At 41.8% G+C, this 19,214-nt stretch overlaps 1 protein-coding gene across 1 annotated transcript in view; it reads left to right on the forward strand.

Moving 5' to 3' along the window:
• UST (uronyl 2-sulfotransferase) overlaps nucleotides 1-19,214 on the forward strand; it is a 238,827-nt gene that overhangs the window by 129,318 nt on the left and 90,295 nt on the right. Inside the window, exon 5 of the mRNA XM_060240748.1 lies at nucleotides 14,947-15,100. Within this exon, the coding sequence (XP_060096731.1) occupies nucleotides 14,947-15,100 (154 nt within the window). The remainder of the gene's footprint in view (nucleotides 1-14,946; nucleotides 15,101-19,214) is intronic.

Raw genomic sequence — 19,214 nt, forward strand, 5'->3', positions numbered from 1 at the left:
CACCTCTTTGATTTCATTGGCTAGGGAAAATCTGTTTCCTTTTTAATAACAAACGTATTGAAAAGTAGTTGAATTTGTACTTAACATTGCTTTTCTTTTGCCTGCTGCTTCAGGTCTTCTAGTGACATTTCCTAGACTGTATTTTGGTGGTGTTGTTTTTTAAAAAATACATCCCATCTCTCTGTGCAAGTGACAAATTAAATCCCCTAATTTTTTCATCCTTCACAACATATAAAATAGCAAAATATATATTCCATGGACAACATATAGTTTAAACTTCTGCTTATAATGCCAACATAGTGAAACCCAAAGTGAGCTTAGCAGTTGCAGATGGCTCTTACTCTTTTTCTAAAGTCAGGAGTGTCTTTAGGAAGCTGTTTGACTATACCTTCTCTGCCCTAAAACAAATTCCTTTGGAATGCAGTGACTGCATCTTTGAACCACTTTTGTATTCTTGAGGATGAACATCTGTGCTGCCAAGAAATGATAGTTATTTACTACTGAGAGTTCATTTCATTGTATGAATTAATTTTTAACTCTATATTTATTGTCGTTCCCCACCCAGAGTTTGTTGAGGGAAGGGTGGGTTATAAATAAAAACTAATAAATAAATATCACTAGGACTGCAGCTGTAAATGCTCATCTCTTCAAACCTGTCCTACCTTCACAGTTACAGGACCTGGAAGGTAGACCTGTGCTAGATGACCTCAGTAGGTGGAAGGAGTTCTCACAGCTCCATCACTTCCCTTGAGTGCTTCAGTGCCACAATTTAGTGCAGTCAGTTTTTTAAAATATTGGTCAGTTATATTGTGACAACAAAAATTCCCCCTCCATTAAAATGCAATTTATATACCATAAGCTATTTTTGTTAGTTTGCAGTCTGGTCTAGTTCTTTTTTTCTTGTACAGATGACATTTTTGATTAACATATTGTGCTTAAATTATGTTTTACTTGCAAGGAAATTGCTGCAGAAAATAAGTAAACTTGTTGCTCCTTGAACTCAGTTCTTGGGCTAACATTCAAAATGTACCTGTGTTGGATTTATTAGTTCTCTTTATCTTCACTAGGAAAAAACCCCACTTAGTGGTAAAGGAGCCATCCTACATGGAAAATACAAATGATCAGTGTATTACTCTTCACCTATTAATTGCCACTGTCATTTGGATCTTATGGCTAAATTTTAACAGTACTTCCATTCACAGCAGTAAGAATTCTTGGATTACACTGGAGAATTGCTTTCCAAGGATAACCTGTCACACCTGGACAACGAAGAATTTATTTTAAGGCAGCTTGTACATGTAGAGTTTTCCTTTCTAAGTAAATCAGATTCACTAGTGTTCAGTAAGTTATCCATTTATCTTAACACATAGTGGAATCACCACATTACTAAGAGGTTTCTAAGTCATAGTTTTTAATGGAACGTTTAATTTTCAGATAAAATACCTTGTGTAAAAAGGGTGGTGGTTGTGGTTATGTTTTATTTGTGAAACAGCAGCCTGCTTAGGGGAAGCTGTCACTGCCTCTGAATATGGAGGCAGAATTTGAGTAGAAATATCTGCAGGTATACCAGCCATTCCTTCCTTGTCCATCTACCCTTTCGCTTGAATTATCCCTTGCTTTTGGGCATTTGGCTGTGCAACTGTGAGCCTGACCTCTTTTTAGAAAGAAAAAAATGAGAAGAGAGTAAAAAGAGGAGAGAGAGATGGTGGAATATGCACCTTGGGGGAATAAAGTATTCCCTCACTTCTGATTTCTGAGAAGGAGCCATGGCATTTGCTTGCCATTCAGATGGCCCCTGGTTCAATCCCTGGTATCTCCAGTAAAGAGGAACAGGCAGCAGGTGATGTGAAAGACCTCTGCCGGAGACTCTTGGAGAGCTGTTGCCAATCTGAGAAGATGATGAACCTTGATGAACCAAGGGTCTGATTCACTGTAAGAAATCTTAATTTGTTCATGTGTGTGTGTATCCTCCTACCTAGATTTAATCAAACACCCCTTTGCCTCCCAGTGAATTGAATTAATTAAAATCTGGGGAATAAAAATTTATGTAATGCCTCTTTTTCATGGGATGATGGCTTGTGTTCTTGTTGTATATGTGGTTTGAATTGTATCAATGATTTAGAGTTCTTGCCTGGCTTATTGGAGCCTGTAGGACTGAGCTTGGGGACTCAGGAACAATAGGCAGTAGGATCCAAATTCCTGCTGCCCCGCTCCAATCACGAGTCCCCTGGTGGTTGGAATGGTCCAATAGCATGCTAGCGTGGGAACTTTGTGTGTATATATAGTTGTCCCTGTTGGCCAGTCTTCAGTCTTATGAGGCAGCACTATACTATGTTGTATTCAATAAAAGAGCTATGTTCACTACCACCTCACCTCATCATTGCTTAGAACCCACTATATTATAGTTCTGTTGTACCAATCCAAGCAATTTCATAAAAGAGATTTGTTTGGCCCCAGCACCTTCCATGGTGGAACAAATAGAAATCTGTAGTGGGTTTTCCCTGTTCTGCCTTACTGTGGGGGACTTCAAGGAAGCATTCAGAAGTGGGGTAGCATTAGGGGAAGCACGAACAAATGTACAGTGATTCCCTGTTCTTCTTTCCTATTACTGATTGGCCAGAGTATTCCATCCACCTCTGTAGACTGTGAAGTACATGTGATCTGTAGGGTTTCATTCCCCATACCTGGTGGTTATGAGTAATTCTACCTTGCTGATCTATGTTGTTAACATATTTGAACTCTGGATCATTAGAAGCTTTAGTATTCATTTTGTTCAACATCTGCTATTTCACATGGAAATTTTTGTTCCATCATGAACTTTTTGAATAATAATATAAACACAGCTTAAATATTTCAAGCTCTTCTACTGGAAAATCTACAAATTGGTACAAATGCCAAATGGAGCAAAAGTTTAAAAGAAGTCCACAGCTGTCTGATCTTCAAATTAAGTTGTGTTTCAGATTAAGTTCTATATTCAATATGTTCTGTACCAATGTCATATTAATGAAATACAAAATAATTCAAAATATATTACAATCTGGGTTTGCAATTTATTTTGAATGATTTTGTATTTCATTAATATGACATTGCTAAAGAACATATTGAATACAGTCAAAAAAAGCTAGGTGACTCTAAATGTCATGGCATTTAAATGTTGGGCAGCGCAATTACTCACTTGAGTACGGATAGGATTACAACATTATTTCATTGAATTCAATGGGAATAAAACATGCCTGAGCTGATTGACCTAACTGATTTCTTTTGTGTTATATTCTTTCTCTTTATTACAACCAGCACTCTTTCTTTATTTAGTAGAATCTTAATGAGAAAGAAACAGAGCACATATTGTTTGTTTAAACAGCCAGGTCACTCTCAAGCAGACCCGTCGTCAGAAAATGTTAGGTGGGGGGAGGGGGCAGGAGGTAAAATTTTAGGTGGGGGGTCTGCAGGGCCCAAAATGACACATCACTTTTTTAAAGGTAAAAAAGAGCGGCCGCAGCCACCCACCTCCTGCTGGCTCTGCTCACACAGCTGCTTTTTCCATGGTAGGGAGGTAAGAGTCCGACAGGAGGCTCTCCATGCTGAAGGGGTTGCGTGTGGAGAAACTGGGGCCCCTTGCCATCGAGGAAGGCTGCCAGGTGAGGGCCATCAGCAAGTTGTAATGCCCAGCCACCCTCTTGAGCATGAATCCCTTCCTGGGACTGGGGCCATGCAGTCCCTGTGCTCAATCTGTCACATGGCGCAGCCCCTTTGCACCTAGTCACAACAGGAGGGAGGCAACTTGCTGGTTTGTTGGAGCTGGGGCAGCCCACCTCTCTCTCCTCACGCACAGAGCACTCAGGCTCTGAGGGGCAAATTCTTCCTCACCATGCCGCCTCCCCGGCTGTCCCCTTGCTTCCCTCCAAGCCACCTAAAAGTAGCGAGGGAAGGGAATCCCGGACACCATCCTCAGCTCGGGCCGTGTCAACAGCGGCTGGAGTTGAGGCGGCTGAGCACCAAGGAAGGAGGTTGTGTGCCTGGTTCTTAAGCACTCCCTCTGCCTCCACTTCATGGTGAGGCATGCAGGCAGGCCCCTGCAGATGCCACCCAAGCCCTCCATTCTCACCTGCTGCTGAGTGCTGCAGCCCCTCACTGGCTCTGGGCTCTGTACCGCCGCCTCCTCCACCTCCCAGGCCCTCAGTGGCAGCAGCAGCGTGTGCAAAGTAAAACCAAAGGGGTCAGTGGCTCCTTGCTAGCCAGGAATCTCATCAGCTGGCAGACTCCAACAGAGGGGCCATACAGCTGAAGGGCGGTTGAACAAAGGGGCCTGGGCCCCCCAGGCCTGCTGCCGCCACCACCACCATGGCTATGAGCCTGCTCTCAAGACCAAACTTGGAAGAAGACCCATTTTAAAGGATTTGTAGGTGATTAATTCACGGACTTAATTATTTATAAGTGCACACTTAAATTGTAGCTTTTATCCCATTTATGCCACTAGAACTAAAATTTATCCTACAACACTTTTGTTTTCACACATTTCAAGTCTTAAAATCCACTCTCTCACCTCAACAAAATTCTTCATGTGTGTACCAGGAATGGGTGTGTTTCCTATTTCTATCAGTTAGTCATTGTGTTTGTGCCATAGCAGTTATATGGAAGTCTAATAAAGCCTTCTTATGAATAACTATGCTTAACCTAAAAGTTATGTTGAATTAGACATCAGTTTGACTTCTGATTATTTCTCATCAAGTTCTGCAAATGTTTCAAGTCTGGATATTCAATATTGCTCTGCTACTTGGCCAAAGCCCTGACTTGGATAACCCATGCTAGCCCAGTCTTGCCAGATCTTGGAAGCTAAGCAGGTTCAGTCCTCGTTAGTATTTAGAAGAGAGACCACCAAGGCATACCAGAGTTGTGAAGCAGAGGCAGTGTAGCAGGAAAATAACGGAGCCGCACACTTACTGGTATGAACCTCCGCACACCCAACAGTTTGAAATATTTAGGGAGGTGGCTATTTGCTCAGCTAAGGCTATAAAAAAATTACTCCCAGGTTCTGGAATGACAGATTTCTCGTCCTGAGCATCATTAAACACAGTCTTATAGAAAATTTTCTTATTCTCCTGGACAAGTAGTTTAGGCTTAGGGTTGGGCTTTTTTACCTGGTTAGACTTGAAATCAACTGGCCAGCATACCCACTGTGACGTCGGGCAGTGGAAACTTCCTCTAAAAGTTATTGTCCTGCTTGATCCAGGATATTCTATTTTTGCTTGATAATAAGACACTCCACGTTCTACACAAACTATTTGAGTGTTAGGTTTTATGCAGACTCCATGCACTCCCCTAGATTGAACACGCAACATACATTTAGAATCCTTTCCTTCCCAGCATCTAGTACATCTCACTGCTTGAATACAGCACATTGGCACACTGGCAAAAATATAGCAATAAAGCACAGCAATAAGAGCTTTTGAAGCATGCATGATTTTTTTAAAGTCCTACAGCAAATGCTTATAGCAAATTAGCACTATTGTAATATATTCAATACAGAAAAATGAGCAATTCAAGAAGTTCAGCAAACTAATACAAATGACTAACTCTGTATGGCTCCAGAAGACTTACTCAAGCTTCAGCCATGCCTAGACCAGCCAGCTTCTGGGTGTGGCTGGGGTAAGGCTGCTGACTTTTAACAGTCTTTACTGAGTGGCATAAGGCCGGGTAGGGTCTTTATAAAGTTTCAGAGTTAATGGTGTCCCTGGAACTGGCTGAGCTTTCCAGTAATCTGCAGCTCGCTTTAAATGTGACCAATGGATCCACGCTGCTACGCCTTGTACCTTGACGGCTGTAGGGGAACTTAAAAGGACAGTAAATGGGCCCTTCCACCTAGGCTGTAAGGTCTTTGCCCTCCAGCTTTTTACCCACACACTATCCCCCAGCTGGTAAGCATGTACAGGAGAATAAATTTGATATGGCAAAGTTTCAAACACATACTTATGCACCTCCTTCACAGCTTTGCTCAAGGCTTGCAATTCCTCAAAAGTTATAAGGCCCCCCAACTGTGAAAGGTCACCTCGAACTCCTTGGACTATGGGGGGTGGGGTCTTCCATAAACGATCTCAAAAGGCGACAGACGAAGTCGTTTGTGTGGCAAACAGTGCAACTGAAACAATGCAATTGGCAACATTGTAGTTCATGGCAAATGGGTTTCCTGACAGAGTTTAGACAAGGCATTCTTCAAAGTTCTATTAGCCCTTTCAACTTCTGCTGAACTCTGTGGGCGGTAGGCTGCATGCAATTTCCAGGTAATACCAAGCAACATAGACACACCCTGTACAGTTTTCTCTATAAACGATGATCCATTATCGCTCCTGATAATTACAGGTAAACCAAATTTAGGCACAATGTCTTTTAATAAGACTTTTACAACCTCATTGGCTTTCTGAGTGCGTCTGGGGCAAGCTTCAATCCATCCAGACATCGTACAAACATATACAAGCATGTAACGGTAATGTCCATCTTTGGGCATTTCAGTGAAATCCACAACTAGGAAGAAGAAAGGTGTTTCTCCCACTGGCTGACTCCCAGGGAGTTGAGTGGGACCCTACCTTGGATTATTCGTGAACTCACACGATTAATATATGCCCACTGACTCAGAGTGTTCTAGTGCAGTCTTTCCATAATGTGTTCCCTCATGCAGATTCTGAATTAATGGCCATGCAACAGCTTCTAAAATATTAATTCTGCCATCGGAGAGAACATACCAACCATCCCTTCGTTTGGTTACTGCCCCTTGAGTTTGAACCCACTACTCCTCAGCTAGTGAATACCGAGGACTCCATTCGGTTAAGGAAACTTGAAAAACAGGCAGAATTTCTGTGCTTCCCTGATAAGGCTTTAGTGCTGCCCCCTTAGCTGTTAAATCTGCCTTCCGATTTCCTCTTGCTACTGGACATAGGGGCTTCTGATGACCCCGGCAATGAATGACAGCTAAGTGCCAGAGTGCCCAGACAGCTTTTAACAATTCCAAGATCTCTTTACCATTTTTAATTTCTTTGCCACTCGCAGTAATTAAGCCTCTCTCTTTGTATTGGGCTGCATGAGCATGCATTGTCATAAAAGCATATTTAGAGTCCCTCTGCTAGCCAGAGTGCTCTGATGAGGGCAATTAACTCAGCTTTCTGTGCAGAGGTTGAAACAGGGAGCAGTTCTGCTTCTATCACTGTTTCTAGAGTGACTACTGCATATCCTGCTCTGCGCTTCCCATCCTGGATAAAGCTACTCCCATCGGTATAATATTCAATATCAGAATCTGAAAATGGGACATCTTTCAGATCTGGTCGGCTGGAAAATACTTCTTCCATAACCTCTAAGCAATCATGCTCCAGTACATCTTCACGAGTTGGCAACAAAGAGGCTGGGTTCAGAGCTGACACAGTCACTATTTTCACTCTGGGATTTTCACACATAAGTGCCTGATATCTGACCATACGGGCATTGGTGAACCAGTAGATCTCCTTTACCTTCCTCCCCCACAACAGACACCCTGTGAGGTGGGTGGGGCTGGAGAGGGCTCTCACAGCAGCTGCCCTTTCAAGGACAACCTCTGCCAGAGCTATGTCCTTGAAAGGGTAGCTGCTGTGAGACAAGGACTTGCACATAGTGAGGAACTCTTACTTCAAGTTGACTTCCAAAGGTAAACTTGTCTGTCTTCTTTACAAGTTCTGCGACAGCAGCTACTGAGCGCAAACAGGGGGGCCACCCTTTTGCTACAGTGTCTAATTGCTTAGACAAATATGCCACTGGTCTGGGCCAGGATCCCAGCAATTGAGTTAGAATGCCTGCAGCTATTCCTTCTCACTCATGCACATATAGAGTAAAGAGCTTGTCAGTATCAGGTAGTCCCAGAGCTGGGGCCTGCATGAGCTGGCGTTTTAAAGCTTCAAAGGCATTTTGACATTGCTCTGTCCATTCAAAAGGTGCTTTTTCTCCCCCTTAGTGGCTTCGTACAAGGGCTTAGCTGTTATGGCAAAATTGGGGAGCCAAATTCTGCAGAACCCTGCTGCTCCTAAGAATTCTCTCAGCTGGTGCCTGGTAGCGGGCACAGGAATGGCACACACAGTCTCTTTTCGCTCCCTGCCTAGCTGCCATCTGCCCTGGGATATATGGAAGCCTAAAAATTTCACTGTCACTTGGCATAGTTGAGCCTTCTTCCAAGACACTTTATATCCAGCCTCAGTCAGAAGTGTTAGCAGGGCAGAAGTGGCACCTTGACAAGTCTGTAAGTCTCTGGCTCCTATCAGAATATCATCAATGTACCGAAGGCACACAACTTCTCCTGGCACAGTTGGGAACTGGCTCAAGTCCTTACTGAGGGCATTACCAAAAAGGGTGGGCGAATTTTTGAACCCCTGAGGTAAACGGGTCCATGTTTATTGTAGCTTTCTACCAGTCTTTTTTTCTTCCCACTGGAAGGCAAACAGTGGCTGACTTTCAGGTGCCAGTCTTAAACAAAAGAACACATCCTTGAGATCTACCACTGTGAAGTAAGTGGCTGAGGCAGGTATAAGTCCCAGCAAGACATATGGGTTTGGAACGACGGAATGTAAAGTCTGTGTTCAAGAATTAAGAGAGCGTAAAAGGGACAAAAAAGTTAGATATTTAGGTTTAGTGATCTCTGAGAGATGCAGTACTGTTTATGAAGATAATTACGACCCACCATTAAAGGAAATAGATATGTTATTTAAAAAATGGGCTAATATGAGACTTTCACTTATGGGAAGAGTGTCTCTTCTTAAAATGAATATACTCCCTAAAGTTTTATTTCTGTTTCAAATGGCAAATTTTGCCGCAAAGGATTCTTTTTTCGTTAAATTAAATCAATTGTCCAAAAATTTTATATGGCAGGGAAAAAAACCTAGAGTCAGTTGGAAAATTTTAAAGGACAAAAAAGAAAATGGAGGCCTCGGCCTCCCGGACTATGTGATTTACCACACAGCCTGCTCAACTTTATGGTTGAGAGATTGGGTAACGTTAGAAGATACTCGTTTATTAACATTAGAAGGGGCTGATCTACACACGGGTTGGCACGCAAATATGTGGTATATTCAAAAATCTCAAAATTATTTTAAAAATCATTTAATTCGCAAAGCTTTATTGCAAGTTTGGACGAAAATAAAGAAGAAAATATATGATAAAACGCCCAGGTGGTTATCCCCTGTGGAGGCAGCAATTCGACCGCAGTTGTGGTCCCCTGGAATGATAATAAGATACGCAGATTTATTGGACGAAACTAATAAAATAAGAAAGAAGGAGGATTTGGAAGCTAGAGGGATTAGTTTTGACTGGTGGGTCATGACACAAATTTTGGCAAAATACAATAAAGATAAAATAGCTGGATTTACTAAGAAGGACTTTGATTTTGATATGATAATAACAACGACACTTGGAAAACTGATTAGGAAGGTTTACAATTACTTTTTACAAATAAAACTTGAAGAGGAAACTGTCAAAAATGTGATGTTAAAATGGTCAAACAATTTAAAGATTAATATTACTTTGGAACAATGGGAGATGTTATGGAGAAATAATTATAAGATTATAAAGCCTGTTAATTTTCGAGAAAATTTTTTTAAGCTTTTTTATAGATGGCATATTACACCGGTATTATTAAATAAAATTAATCATGTTATCCCACCTATCTGTTGGAAATGTGAAGGAAAGGTAGGAACTTATTATCACCTATGGTGGACCTGCAGTGTCTCTAAAAAGTATTGGAAGGAGATTCATAAAATAATGGTAGATATACTTAAAGTTAATTTTCCCCTCAAACCTGAGTGTATGTTACTTTCATTAGTTAGAGAGATGGTCCCACGTGAGGATGAGTTCATCACAGTATATATTGTAACTGCGGCGAGAATTTTATTTGCCCAAAATTGGAAATCCAAAGCGCTCCCAAAGAGGGAAGAAATAATTCAAAAAATTACACAAGTGGCTGAAATGGATATATTAGCTAATGTGATAAAAGGAAATTTGAAGGAGGATGCAAAAAAAAGATGGGAAAAAGTATATGTGTGGTTGGAAAGAAATTAAATTTATTGTGATAACATTAATATCAATTTATTATTATTTTATTATTATCATTACTAACTTAAACGGTTACTTCATGTTTGGAAGAAAGGAAAGTTATCAATTTTGGATCTGTGACTCTAATACCACAGTACTAACTCACACTGTATGAAAGAAGTAGTTATAGGATGATGTTAATCCTATTTTGGTCTGTATAATGCGATATCATGATGGTGATGTTATTTGCTTTTGACAATGTTTGGTACCTTTTTTTTTATTTATTTGTATGATTTGATTGACCCAATAAAAACGTGGAAAAAAAAAAGAATTAAGAGAGCGTAAATCTTGTACTGGTCTGTAATCATCGGTGCCCGGCTTCTGGACTGGCAAAAGGGGACTGTTCCATGGAGACTGACATTCTACAAGAATTCCATATTCAAGAAGCCTGTCAAGGTGTTTCTGGATGCCAGCTACTGCCTTCTTAGGGATCGGGTACTGGCGTTCTTGGACTGGAACAGCCCCGGGGATTAATTCTACCTTAATAGGCGCATGGTTTACTGCTAGCCCAGATGCGTTCTCTTCTGCCCATACATCTGGAAATTGTTGAACCCAGACTTCTGACATAGCCATTACAGGAGCTGATTGGTAAAGCCTCCACTCCTCTTCTCGGGGGCATTCTAAAACATATACACCTTGATAACGTAATTTGCCTTCTGAGGTTGTATAAGGCAGCTCAAAGTTCATTTGACTTTCTGATTCAAAAGTCAATCAGGCTCTTAACTTGGAAAGCAAATCTCTTCCCATCAGCGGCACTGGGCAATCAGGCAAATGGACAAAATTGTGACAGATCACATGGCCTCCTACTGTACAAGTTCGTCTGGCTAGAAGTGGTCTGAATTGTTTATGCCCTGTAGCTCCAATTATATTAATATACTTACAAATTGAAGGGGCAATCTTATCAGGCACAACAGATCGCACAGCCCCAGTATCCACAAGGAATGAGATCTCCCGACCCTCAACATCAACTGTGACCATAGGCTCCGCAGAGTCAGGACTGTCGGTGCCCGGTCTGTCCTAGTCATCCCATCCTTCCAGCCCAACCAAGCCCTGGTCAGGCTCTTCTTCGTTTCTCCAATATCTGCCACTCTGGACTTGGCCTCTCCCTCTTCCCCACACACTGGCTCCTCTGTTCTCCTGGCCTTTAAACTCCAGTCCTATCATCTGTTTAGGAGCAGTTTGAATTTCTTGTGTGCAGGGGGGGGGGGGTCGATACGGGCATGAATCTTTCCAGTGCCCCAAATCCCTACAAAAAAAGAAGCCCCTCTGCTTCTTATAGGTGGCTGCCCAGCCAAAGCTGCTGCCAACAAATCAGCCTTCTTTTTCATCTTTCTTTCTGCCTCCCGCTTCTGGTCTACATCCCGATTGGCATAAACTTTCTGGGCAATCTCTAACAGTTGGGATAAATTCATGCTAGCAAAGCCATCTTGCTTCTGAAGCTTTTTGTGAATGTCAGCATAGGATTGAGCAACAAAAGCTGTATTTACCATGCGCAAATTCTCTGCAGCCTAAGGTTCGAATGGAGTGTACATTCGGAATGCCTGCATCATGCGCTCAGCAAAAGCTCTAGGGCTTTCATCTATTTTCTGGAGTACGCTGACTTTAGACATATTAATGGGCTTCTTGCCTACTTTTTTCATCCCTTCTAAGATTGCCTGCCTGTATTCTGGTAGACACTCTTTGGAAATCTGAGAATTGGGGTCCCAATTTGGATCTGTTGCAGGGAAACGGACCTTTATCCACTCCTCTCTATCTGCAGTTCCCTGAGGAACTTTTCCTTCTACATGTTTTCGAGCATAATGCATGATACGGTTTCTCTCCTCAGTTGTGAAGAGGGCCAGTAAAAGCTGCTGACAGTCTGCATAGGTAGGGTGATGCGTAGCCATAATACTGGTTAGCAGATTTGTCATTGGGGCAGGATTATCAGAAAATGCAACAGTATGGGTTTTCCAGTTTACTAGATCACTTGAGGTGAAAGAGTCTCAATACCAGGGCCAGGCTGTTGAGGGATATGGACTTCCTGAAGGGGAGCTAGCAGTGAACCCTCTGTGCTGGATGTAAAACCTGGAAAAGTTGGGAGTGAAGCCGTAGAAGAACTGGAAGTTTTCTCAGTACTTGATGAGAGTTCTGTATGCAAGGGAGACTCAGGAGCTGAATTAAAACTTGCAGCCAATCTCTGACTATTAAACACAGGCATGGAATAACGAGGAGCTGTTGCAAAAAAACGGTTGCTCTGAAAACAACTGCTGAACCGAATTTAGAGTTCGCAGGGGTGTCGCTTGGCCTTTTCCAGCTCTAGCTCCTTCATTCATCTCTATTTCCTGGCTCTCTTCATCAAATGATTTTAAAGCGCCCTTAGCTAGCTGCGCTTGATCCTTGCCATCAGCACCTCCTTTAGCTGGCTGCATCGGGAGAAGAGGGTATACTGGAACATATGGCGGGGGACTAGCCAAGGGGTCTTCAGGATCGGCATCTAACACTGGAGGCTTTTCCTTCTTTGGAGGGATCATTGTTTTTACTAACACATCCTGACGCAAAGCCATAACTTGACTTGCAGCTTTATCAGTGGCCCTCTGAGCCTGCTTTTTCTTCATGGTCTGTAACTTCACCAATAAGACTTCTGCACTGTAGCTGCCCAACTATCAATGTAGGGAAACTGACTTTTACAAGTTGGGGACTGTACCACACTCTTATAAACTCGCTGAAGCAAGCCTTGGTCAAAGCTACTCTCGGGTGGCCATTCTACATGTAAGGCCACCCAGTCGTTCTGACATAACACTTTCAGAGTTTCAGGAGTCAGTTTGACTCCATAATCATCATAGAAATGTTCCTTAAAATTCTTACACATATATTCTAGTGGAGTTTTTGACTGAATTTCACTCATGGCACCAGACGTTTAGAAAAGACACACTTTGAAACACAGAGGGTAGGGAGGGTGAGCTGCCAGTGGGATTCTGACAGCTCCAGACACAAAGGAAGCCTTATCCAATCGCTTCCCCATTTCCCCGGCTCAGACGCATTCGCGTGGCTGAGGACCTCGGTACCGGTACAAAAATCGCCTGGAGGCTGTGCCTCCTCTCATTCACACACACACACACATACACACCCCACAGAAATCCTCCCAGATCCTAGCCTATGTGCTTCAGCGCCAGAACAGAGCCTACTGAACAGAACATAAGGGATTATCAGACCCTTCTTCTCTCCTAAGGAGAGGTAATCCAGATTCCCAGACAGTTCATACCCACAATCCTGAAGATCTTCCGATTCCCTGCAAATGTCGGTTCAACCAGGCGCGGGATCTTGGTTGGCTGGCTGGGTAGCCTCCCCCACCAGGGAGAAGAGAGCTGGACTCGATCAAAAATGTGACCGTGGTGCCTAGTCTGTTCTTCCCGCCACAAGGGTGGAAGGCAAACGGTTTATGCAGCCAGACCAAGGGGTAGGAAAAATCCTCCCCATTTTTTCCTGGCCAATCGCACCATTGTAATGTAGGAGGAAAATAATGGAGCCGCACAGTTACTGGTATGAAACGAGGTATTTTACTACTGGTACCATTAGCAGGGTCCAGTTGAGCATCATGCACTCCAAAAATACTGAACCTCCCCCCCCCCCCGATCCTCAGACCGTCTTTTTAAGCACAAAGCAAGCTTAGCAGGCAAGTCCTACAAGTTATCTGATTCAACATTCCCCCACCCCCTTGCTTTCCTTCTAGTATTTTTCCATTCCTCTTGTCCCTATGCGTTATAAGCTTTAGCAAGAAGCTTCTTAGTGAGGCCTTTTTGTTATCCAATACACATCTGTGAATCCACACCCACTGAAGGCTGTCTGCTTCTAACCACATTGCATCAGACACCCTTTTTGAAGGCAAAAACATATTTTCTTTTATTATTATAGGGGTATTCATTAATTATTCAGGGGTCCCCCTACAGCAGCCAATGGCAAAACTACTGTGAACATCCCTGGCCTTGAAAACCTATAAATCAGTTGTGACTTGACCGCAAACCTCCCCCCCCCCCAAAACCCTTGATTCTTATTGTTCTTTCTGTCCATGGGCCTCTGTTTTCAAAAACAAGGAATGCCAAAATTTCTTAATGTTTTCAATTAAATGTTCCCCTTCAGCATGAAGTAATGTGTTAGAGAGTACATTTCACCATATGGAAGGATGATAAATGTATATTTAGGAAATATAAGCCTTAATATGGTCCTCCCCTGCCCCCCAAAAGGTGTATTGTTTGAAGGTCCTCTTTCAATTTCTAATTTAACTGTTTTAGTTGGTAAGTATTGTGCTCTGCTCACTTGTTAACAACTTACTTTGCAGACAGACACACAGAGGTTAGATGAACTATAGCCACCAGTGTTCCCTCAAGATGAGTTAGTGTGAGCTAGCTCACAGTTTTTTAGCCTCTGGCTAAAACTGCCTGTTTTGTCTTAGCTCAAGAAAAATGGCCCCAGAACAAACTAATATGCAGTAGCTCACAACTATAAAGTAGAATTTTTGCTCACAAGACTCCACAGCTTAGAGAGAGCATTGATAGCCGCATGGTTACGTGTTTTTCTCTAGTTATTAATAATAACTCTAGGAAACTCTGATAACTCTGGGAAATAAATTTAGTTCATTGCCATATGGGTTCTAAGATTCCTCTGGTTTATGCAATGTCTGCTTTAGTAGTGCTTGGGCTTAAGAAGGCTTTATAATACTTGGCTTCAGTGTAATCACAATTCATCAAGTGCCTCAAGTTTCTGATGCTTTTAATTTTATTATTTTAAAATGTCTTCAGACACTGGATTTGAAAACATTATAAGCAGGTATTTGCAATATTCTGATGTCATATTTTGATTTTCATTTGCCAGGTTCGGAGGAGACCAACCAGTATACATTAATATCATTAGAGATCCCATCAACCGTTTTTTATCTAACTATTTTTTCCGCCGATTTGGAGACTGGAGGGGGGAGCAGAACCACATGATCCGCACACCAAGCATGAGACAAGAGGAGAGATACTTAGTAAGCTTTTATTTTTTTTAAAGTGCTTTCTTAAGTAGTTCTTTCAAACCTCATAGGGTATACTTTTGCCAGATTTCACAGATATTGAAGGTGTATTTTGTATGCCTTCTTTGACTTCTAACCTTTACTTAGAAATTAGTTTGTAATCCTTACCTTAATGTCAGAGAGAATTTTCCCAGAGGCATTTGGCTTGTCTTGCTTAAAAGTTTATTAATTTTTTTTCTGCTCATTGATTTAGGCCTTTAATTGTGTACCTTATTTTTAAAAAATTGAAAATATTTGAATTTGCAGTTTTTAATCACGGGAGCTTTCAAAAAACAATTATTGTTATTTAATTACACCCATTGTGTAAGAAAGGCAATTACACCTGCTGACTGGCAGTCTCCAAAATCTTTGTTTGTCTTTTAATTTGAAACATGTTTATATGTTTTATTTATACCCTGCCTTCTTCGCCACTGGAGACCCAAAGGGGTTTATATAATTCTCATCTCTTCCATTTTATCCTCACAACAAACTCTTCCATGGAAGAGCAGAGGTTTATAACTGGATCTCAGGGCTGGATCGGGGGGGGGGGGGCATAGGGGGGTGCTTGCCCCAGCCGCTGACAGAAGGGAGGCGCCAAATTGGGTATGGAGTCCATTGTATTCTATGGGATCATAACATAGAATGGCCCATAAGGGGGCGCCATTTTTTTATTTTGCCCCCCCCCCCTAAAAAAACATATAGATCCGGCCCTGCTGGATCTCCCATATATTTGTCCCTCACTCTGATCACTATACCACATTGTCTCTTGAAATCAAGCTTTTCTGTTGATCACCAAATACACTGTATGCATTTTATGTCCCAAGAAAATACTGTCTAAGCTACTGGAAAAGGAAATTATCCAGTTTGCATAATTTATAAGTATTTACTAGAAATCCATTACAGGCAAGAAATAGAATCTTACTAAGTGAAAAAATGACATGCACTTGTGTGCAGTGGTTCAACTCAGTGTATTAACCCGGGTCACTGTGGAAACTGCTTTGAGCACTGTTGTTTTTGATTTATGGGTTCACATTTTCTTTCCCTGATGTTCCGATAATGATAGTATTTCTTGGAGGAGACATAGAAGCACTTCCTTTGAAACAGTTCAACAGCCAACAGAAGGCAATTCTGGCACATACTGATGTCAGAATGTCTAATTGATTTATTATGCAGCTTTCTCATAGACAGAACTAAAAAATTAATCAAATGAATGAGAGGTGTGATAGAAATTCTGGGGAAAAAATTACATCAATTGTTACAGAATGGTATAAGTAAAACCAAAATGTAATGTACTCTAGTGCTCAGTCTAGAATACAATAGTTCATTGGTCTTTATTTGCATCTCTTTGCTAATAGTTTTCCAGACCAACTAGATTCAGTTCCAGTATTTTTATTTAGCCTGCATTCCCTTGGGGTGCCTGGGCTGGTTTCCAACAATCTATGAAATACATCGATTTAACAGATTTTATTGTATCTATTTCTATTAGGAATAGTGTCTACATTTGCACATTAGGAATAGCGCCTACACACCAACATTTGTACAGCATTTTTTTCTGTGATGCTTTTATTAAGGTGGATCCAGTTCATGATCCTAGCCATCAGTAATGTTGCCTGCCCTCAGTAGCTGCATAGAAGGATCCACAGGTTTTGTGCTGCAGTTTGAAGGACAGCGGCCATTTGACTCTGAACAGAGCTAATGGAAGGGAAGGGAGCTGCCTTCTTTGTATATTTGTTTTATTTAAAACATTGCTTTGCTGCCTTTCCGCCCAATTCAGCGGGATGCATTTTGTGACATTAAACACTTTAGTCTGTTCGGCTTCTTAACCATGAGGCTTCAGTATCTTATTTCTAAAGCTCCTAGTCCCTAGGGACATTGTATCCTCTTAAGATGATATGTCTTTGCAACTTTGTACAGCTGGAAAAGTAGAGGAAGTAACTATAATTCAGTTAAACCATAGTGCCTCTGTGGGCAGACTAATTTTGGCAAAATTGGGTTTTGCTAGTATGCTAATAGCATCCAGCTCTAGATTTCTTTATGGCCGATTTCACACTCACCTTACACTGCTCTCACATCCATCTTCTCAGCACAACGTCCTGCCGATTTCCCACTATTTGCGTTGGGGCTGCCGCAAACATCACAATTTTCGCACAGCAAATGGAAACTGGATTTCAATGGTTTCTGTTTGCTGCATGAAAACTGCAATGTTTGCTGCAGCCCTGGCACAAATAGTGGAAAATCGGGAGGACACCACGCTGAGAAGACGGACTTGAGAACAGCATAAGGGTGAGTGCAATATCAGTCTCTATATCCAGAAGCATCTGTCTTGGCCTAAATGACAAATAAATCCAAAGTTTAGAAACTTTCTGTAAATGAATTGGGTCAAATGAACAAAGGCAGGAATATATATATATATTTAAGGCAAGGTGATTCTATTGAATAATCGTAGTACTCTTGAAGGAGGGGGAGAAATTTTCAGCCAACTGGAACAGGTTTAGAACCTTAGCAGCCTCATGGACCAGCTGTTGTTTGGTTGAACACCTTTATCAACTGCAATTATTGCAGAGGACCTGACCCTTCTTAGAGCTGAGGGCTGATAACCATCTTCAAGTACTTGAAGAGCCATCATACAAAGGATGGTGCAGAGCTGTTTTCTGTTACTCCAGAAGGTTGGACCAGAACTAATGGGTTGAAATTAAATCAAAAGAGTTTTCAGCTAAACACTAGGAAGAAGTCCCTGACAGAACGGTTCCTCAGTAGAACAGGCTTCCTCGGAAGGTGGTAGACTCTCATCCTTTGGAGATTTTTAAGCAGAGGTTAGATGGGCATCTGACAGTGATGCTGATTCTGTGCAGATTTAGGCAGATTATGAGACAGAGAGCAGAAAGGGTTGCGTTAGTGCTTTGTTCTCCTGGTCCTTTCTTATATGTCCAGGGAAATGCTGATTGCCACTTTGGGGCCAGGAAGCAATTTTTTCTCTAGGCCAGTTTGACTAGGGATCCTGGAGGGTTTTTGTTTTTTTTTGGGGGGGGGTGCCATCCTTTGGGCATGGATCACTTTGTGTTTGGGGGGGGGGGAGTATTTGTGAACACCCTGTATTGTGCAGGATATTGGATTAGATGACCCTGGAGGTCCCTTCCAACTCTGTGTTTCTATGACTCTCACTCTCTTTACTAAGGATAAATTACTATAGTGCAGGGGTGTCGAACTCATCTGTTATGAGGGCCAGATCTGACATATATGAGACCTTGTTGGGCTGGGCCATGTGTATCATAAAATGTAATGCCAGGTAGTAGAGATATAAACTCTAAAAAGGACCCAGACAAACACAATTAAAGGTATTTTAAAACTTAAATAAAACATGCTTAAAAGATTAGCACTCTTGCAAATTTTTTTGTTTATTTAATAGTCTCTGATAACTGGCACCACTTGCTCTGAATTATTGCATCAAAATCTGGAGAGAATGTCTGTGCTGTAGCAGTCTTGACTATGCTGTTCAGGTGTGTATCTGTAAGTTGCAAACCTACTTTTGATTTATTGACATTCATTACAGAAGTCTCATGGTTAATGCTTTGAGCCTAAGATTCAGAGGAAAACATGAAATGGCTGGGCACATTGCAAGCTTTTGTACATAAACTTCTTCATGTGCTGGTGAAGAACATGTGAAGGCACTATGACAAAGACTGAGGGCTATGTGTTTGTTTACAAAACTATAGTCTTCCCTACAGAAATAACTACAGCTCTTACGAGGCATTGTAAGAATAGAGAGATAGCAATGTACAGTGGCCAGTATCAGCCTATTTCTGTGGGAAGCCTAGGCTAATATCCCCAGTAAATGTGCTGGGTGGGGTGAACTTGGTCTGGACACACACTCTCAGCCTAATCCACCTCTCTGGCTTGTTGCTATTCCTCACCTAATAGTTCACATTGCTTTCCTATTGCAAAAAACTGGATCACAAAGGCATGAATACAGTGAAAAGGGGAGAGGCAAACCCAGTTGCACCCAGGAGAGCCCTGGCATAACAGGCCAACAAAACACACATTCCCTCTCTCTGTAGCAAGGCAAAAGAGTCAGATCTTGAATAAAACTTTA

The sequence above is a fragment of the Heteronotia binoei genome, chromosome 1 (assembly GCF_032191835.1).
Source record: "Heteronotia binoei isolate CCM8104 ecotype False Entrance Well chromosome 1, APGP_CSIRO_Hbin_v1, whole genome shotgun sequence".
Classification (NCBI taxonomy): Eukaryota; Metazoa; Chordata; class Lepidosauria; order Squamata; family Gekkonidae; genus Heteronotia; species Heteronotia binoei.